This window comes from Melopsittacus undulatus, chromosome 12 (assembly GCF_012275295.1).
Source record: "Melopsittacus undulatus isolate bMelUnd1 chromosome 12, bMelUnd1.mat.Z, whole genome shotgun sequence".
Classification (NCBI taxonomy): Eukaryota; Metazoa; Chordata; class Aves; order Psittaciformes; family Psittaculidae; genus Melopsittacus; species Melopsittacus undulatus.
Window position 1 is genome coordinate 19,769,645 of NC_047538.1, and position 5,381 is coordinate 19,775,025.

General features: G+C 46.0%; 1 protein-coding gene across 14 annotated transcripts in view; it reads left to right on the forward strand.

The window, feature by feature from the left end:
• The window catches only part of ATXN2 (ataxin 2), a 50,530-nt gene extending 48,209 nt beyond the window's left edge, over positions 1-2,321 (forward strand). For 10 of the 14 annotated variants that reach the window (XM_034068014.1, XM_034068016.1, XM_034068018.1 and 7 more), the window contains one exon: positions 1,104-2,321. In XM_034068014.1, the coding sequence (XP_033923905.1) occupies positions 1,104-1,307 (204 nt within the window). In that variant the 3' untranslated portion in view covers positions 1,308-2,321. The remainder of the gene's footprint in view (positions 1-1,103) is intronic. The other 4 variants (XM_034068015.1, XM_034068017.1, XM_034068020.1 and 1 more) reach the window with 1 other exon arrangement.
• The last annotated feature ends 3,060 nt before the right edge of the window (positions 2,322-5,381 follow it).

Consider the following 5,381-nt stretch of genomic DNA (forward strand, 5'->3'; position numbering starts at 1 on the left):
GAATTGCAGTTCCTGCCTTTAAAGGCTTCTTGAGTGCTACTAGTCCAGTGCAAGTCTGATAAAGAGTTTGAGGAATGTCTGTGATGAGTCAAGTAACCCTTTTTGTCTTGAAGAAATAAAATTGTAGCCACTACCCTGCTATCTGTCTTTACTGGCATGTGAAACTTGGGAGACTGCGATTCCTGCCCCGTGGTGCTCTGTTGATGGGATATGGTAGAAGGACAAAGCAAACCTTAGATAATAAATGCTTCCCTGCCCACCCCCAAGAGAAACCCACTAAGAGCTCTTAGAGTTCCTTAATGTTTTGTGCTTTTAAGAAACTAGTGTTTACTAGCTTTTTAAACCAAAAAATTGATGACCTCTAGAGTCCTAGTCTGAGCTAAAGAAACCAGCTGACAAGTTACTGAGCTTGTTTGCCAGGAGGTGATCAGCCATCCTAAAGAGTAATCTCCTTTTTCCTCTGAGACTTAACTCTGATTGCTTTAGATAACACAAGGACTTAAACTGTGATGAGCTTAACTGGAAACAGAACAAAGCTGCCCTAACAGTATAAAGGGATTAAATCATCTTAGAAGGACTGCTTCGATGAACGATAACGTGGGCACAGGTCACTGGAGAGAGTGGTTTCCAGGGCAGGGAGCCACCAAAGAATGTGGAGTTGTGCAATGAGGAAGGGATGCCAGACTCCCCGCGCGTGTGAAGTTCGTGTCTGTACCCGTCGCATTCTCTGCGTAGGAAGTGCTTTGATCCAGGTCACTAACAGAAATGTTTGGAAGATTTGTTGCTGAGGTTTTGTTTGTTTGGGTGTGTTTTGGTTTTGACCCCACTGTTTAATGCTGGCACTTTTCTCCCAGCGCTCACTGTCCAAATGGCTAAAATTAAGAATGTGACTCGGAGCCAGCAGTAAAGATTTAAGCCCTTTTTTGTTGTTGTTTTGTTATTATTTTTTGTGTTAAGATCTCTGACTTAATCCCTGTCGCTAATCTAGTTAAAATGGAATAAATCTCCAGATTTACTGCTACAGCTGGAGAAAAACTTGACAGTCATGTGGCCAGGAGTGATGCCTCCTTGTGACCATTATACTAAAGAGCTCTTTGTTTCAGGCTCATGTACAGTCAGGAATGGTTCCTTCTCACCCAACTGCCCATGCTCCAATGATGCTAATGACGACACAGCCACCTGGTGGTCCCCAAGCCGCCATCGCTCAAAGTGCACTACAGCCCATTCCAGTCTCGACAACAACACATTTCCCCTATATGACGCACCCTTCAGGTGAGGAGTGTGTGCCCGGGAGACCTGCACCGTAACTGAGCCAGGTCGTAGTAGTGAAAAGAACTGTTAGAAACCAGATGTGGGGAAAAAGGAACAACAAAAAACCAACCTAAAGATGTCCTTGTAGAGTGCTGAAGGCAGACTGCTGCTGCGTTTGCATTTGTACATTGCCAACCCAAATGTGAGCCTAGATAAGCGGTACGAGATGCAGCTAATTGAGCAAAGACTTCTCTACTCCAGCTAGAGAGAAGCTAACTCTGCAGACGCTGTGGGATGAGTTCTTCCAGGTTTTGCCATGGTTTGGCCGTGGGGGATGGACTGTCTGTGTAGCCTGTTTATAATGCTCTGAGCTTTTATTAAATGAAAAGGGATCGGCCGTGAGGATACGAGTGAAAACGTTGCTTGGGGGTAGAGCTGTTAGACTGAATAAAGTGACAGCTTGAAGTCTAACCTTTAATTCAGAGTAACGTTCTGCAGCTTTACTTTTTGGGGGAAGAGGAGGTGCTGAATGACTTCTTTCTGCTTTAAATTTAACCTTACCTTTGGGTTTCTTTCTTAATTCATTTCCAAACAGCCTCTAAACTATTGTAGCAAAGTCGTTACCTTGCTCTTGTTTCTTGGGGGATGTGTGAGCAGAACAAAGCTGCTGTCTGTGGGGTTAGGTAGGGAAACGAAACCATCCAAAGGACATCTTGCTATGCAGGGTTTTGTTTGGTTCTCTAATGTAAGACAAAAAGGAGAGCAAAACCAGAAAGGAAGCGAAGGAAAAGAGACAAAGTTGAGCTCAGTCGTTGTCCTGTGACCACTTAATAGCAAACTGTTGTGTGGCTTGCCAATTTATTATTTACATTTGAACTTTTTTTTTACAGTACAAGCCCACCACCAACAGCAGTTGTAAGGCTCATCTGGAATAACTGAAAGGCTGGATACCTTTTGTAGGCCAAATACCCTCCTTCTACTGCTTCTGCCAACTGGAAGCACAGAAAACCTAGAATTTCATTTTTATTTTGTTTAAAAAACACAAAACAAACCAAACCACCACAAAAAAAACACAAAAAGGAAATTGATTTCTTGTAACATCCACTAGGAATGCTAACAGTTCATCTTGCAGTGGGAGAGATTCGGACTGAGTAGAGGCATTTAGGAACTTGTGGGCTATTCCATAATTCCATGCACTGTATCTTGAGTCCTGCAAGTGCCCCAACTCTGCTTGCTGAAAACTGGAAGTTATTTATTTTTTAATGACCCTTCAAAGTTACGAACTCATCAGCTAGCGAAAGAAGTAACAAGAGTGATTCTTGCTGCTATTCTCACTAAAAATCAAGACTCGGAGATCCCTTTTACTTCTCACTAAACTTGAAAAAAAACAGGTTCAGTAAAAAAAAAAACAACAAAAAAAAGGAAAAAGAGACAAAAAAACAAAACCAACCCACCACCACCAAACCCCAGAATTCTAATCGTCAAACTGATGAGTTATTATTTATAAATCACGTTTGATGAGAGGATCACTATCGTGAGACAGTGATGTAACTTTTAAGTTAAGAAAACTTTTACTTTGTAGATAATATAAAATAAAAACTTAAAAAAAATTAAAAAATAAAAAAAAAAGTTTTAAAAACTGACCTCAGTGTTTGTGTCGTGTGTTAGCACTGCTTTGACTTGATGTCTCCTGCAGCTTTCCAGCCCAAAGGGAGAGAGTGGTTTATGTAGAATCATAGAACAGTTAGGGTTGGAAAGGACCTCAAGATCATCCACTTCCAATCCCCCTGCCATGGGCAGGGACACCTCTCACTAAACCATATCACCCAAGGCTTCATCCAACCTGGTCTTGAACACTGGCAGGGATGGATCATTCACCACCTCCCTGGGCAACCCATTCCAGTGCCTCAGCACCCTCACAGTAAAGAATTTCTTATATCCAATCTAAACTTCTGCTGTTTAAGTTTTAACCCATTACCCCTTGTCCTATCCCTGCAGTCCCTAATGAACAATCCCTCCCCAGCATCCCTGTAGGCCCCCTTCAGATACTGGAAGCTGCTCTGAGGTCTCCATGCAGCCTTCTCCAGGCTGAACAGCCCCAACTTTCTCAGCCTGTCCTCATACAGCAGGTGCTCCAGTCCCTCATGGCTCTCCCCTGGACTTGGGTAGCATCAGGTAAGCTTGGCTGGGTGTTTCTGTTGTGTGTGTCCCCCACCATGGCACCGTATCCCTTGTATCTGACCTGCAGGGTGATGGCAGGGACAAGGGGAGGGTTTTGAGGTTCTGTGCAGGTTTCTTGTACTGGGATGGAGTCCCTAAAGCCTCAGTCCGACACTGAAGATGTTGGAGCTGGGCCTTGAGGCTTAAAATGATAAAAGATACACAGGTCAGTGTTGCTGCTGGAGAAGGGAAGGAAGAAACTGGGGTAAGCATTCCATAGCAAAATGGCTGATAAAGAGAGGGGGGAAAGGGTCGGAGGAAGGAGCTGGTTAGCACCTGCTTCAGTAATGCAGAGTAATTACAGTTGCCTGTAACGCACTGTGATCTTTCTCACTGTTGTGTGCAGTTCCATCCTATGTTGACGAGCCCAAAGATTATGGGATCCCAGCCTTGGTTATGTTGGAAGGGACCTTAAATCCCATCCAGCTCCAACCCCTGCCACAGGCAGGGACCCCTTCCACTGGAGCAGCTGCTCCAAGCCCCTGTGTCCAACCTGGCCTTGAACACTGCCAGGGATGGGGCAGCCACAGCTTCTCTGGGCACCCTGTGCCAGCGCCTCAGCACCCTCACAGGGAACAGCTTCTGCCTCAGAGCTCAGCTCAGTCTCCCCTCGGGCAGGTTCAAGCCATTCCCCTTGGCCTGTCCCTACAGGCCCTTGTCCCAAGCCCCTCTCCAGGTTTCCTGCAGCCCCTTTAGGCACTGGGAGGTGATGCCGGTTAAACGGGATGATGATAGAGCTGTGCTTCGGAGGCAGGAAAAATGAACTGCACAAACTGCCATGCACAGCAGTTAACAGCATGTTGTGGCTTGGTGAAAAACATGCAGGGGAACACTAGACACTGCTGCATCCTTCCTCCTTCCATGTCAGCAGTGCTGTGAGATGGAATGAATCAATGCTCAGGTGGGCAGCAGGGGGCATGAGACCTTCACAGACTTGAATGAGGCTCCAGGGCAGGCTGCCTCTTGCCTTTCATATCTTGTCCTTCAGCATCCAGTAGCTGTTAAAATACAGCACCCAGGCACCTCGAGAGACTCAGGCTAAAAAGTGAGAAACAAAGTTCTAAAAACAGTTTATTAAGAGCAGATTTCTTTATATTACGGTAAAATCGCATTACCCAAGAATAAGTTACTTGTACAGTACATACAGAGACAATAGATAGAAAACCCTGCTATACAAGAAGAACTTTCAAATCAATGCACTTGTCACCCAACCAACTGTTAGCTTCAATCATCCTGCTAAAGGCTGTGATGGAGAACGTGCAGTGGCCTCCCCACCTCTGGTAGCTGCTGATGGAGGTTGGGTCAGATTGAACAAGCTCCAAGATTTGGAGTAGTTAGTCAAGATCTTAAGGTTTTTCTATGCTTGTTAGAGTAAAACTGCATCGGTTGGATGGCAGCAGTGATGTGGGGTCCGGAGGGTGAGAAATGAGAAGCTTTGGCCTCACCCTGGACCTCTTCTTAGAGGCTTTGCCCCAGAATGGTTTGAATGTAAAGGTGATTGGCGAGGCAATGGTGGTGCCAGTGCTGGGGAACCTGCTCCTGTGCTGCTCCTTGGGGATGGGATGAGGGAGGGATGGAGAGATCAAATAATGCTTTATCTCATGACCTTCTTTAGAACCTGTCACTCATGAGGACTCACAAAAGCCACTGGTTGGGATGTGGCTAGTACACCGATCTGTTGGCAAAGTGCTTCTGGAGTTCAGATGGAGAGGAAGGGGTGCTCTGGCTGCACCCAAGTCTTGTGCTATGTGCTAAGCCAGGTCCCTGCTGTCACAGAGCGAAGGCACTGCCTGGTTCACATCTTTATCACCAAACACAACTGTCCTGAGTGCTGGCTGCAGCAGGGGGATCCCATCCTCACACCCTTGGGGATGCTGCCTGAGTGGCCATGGGGTGAGGGCTCTAAAGGC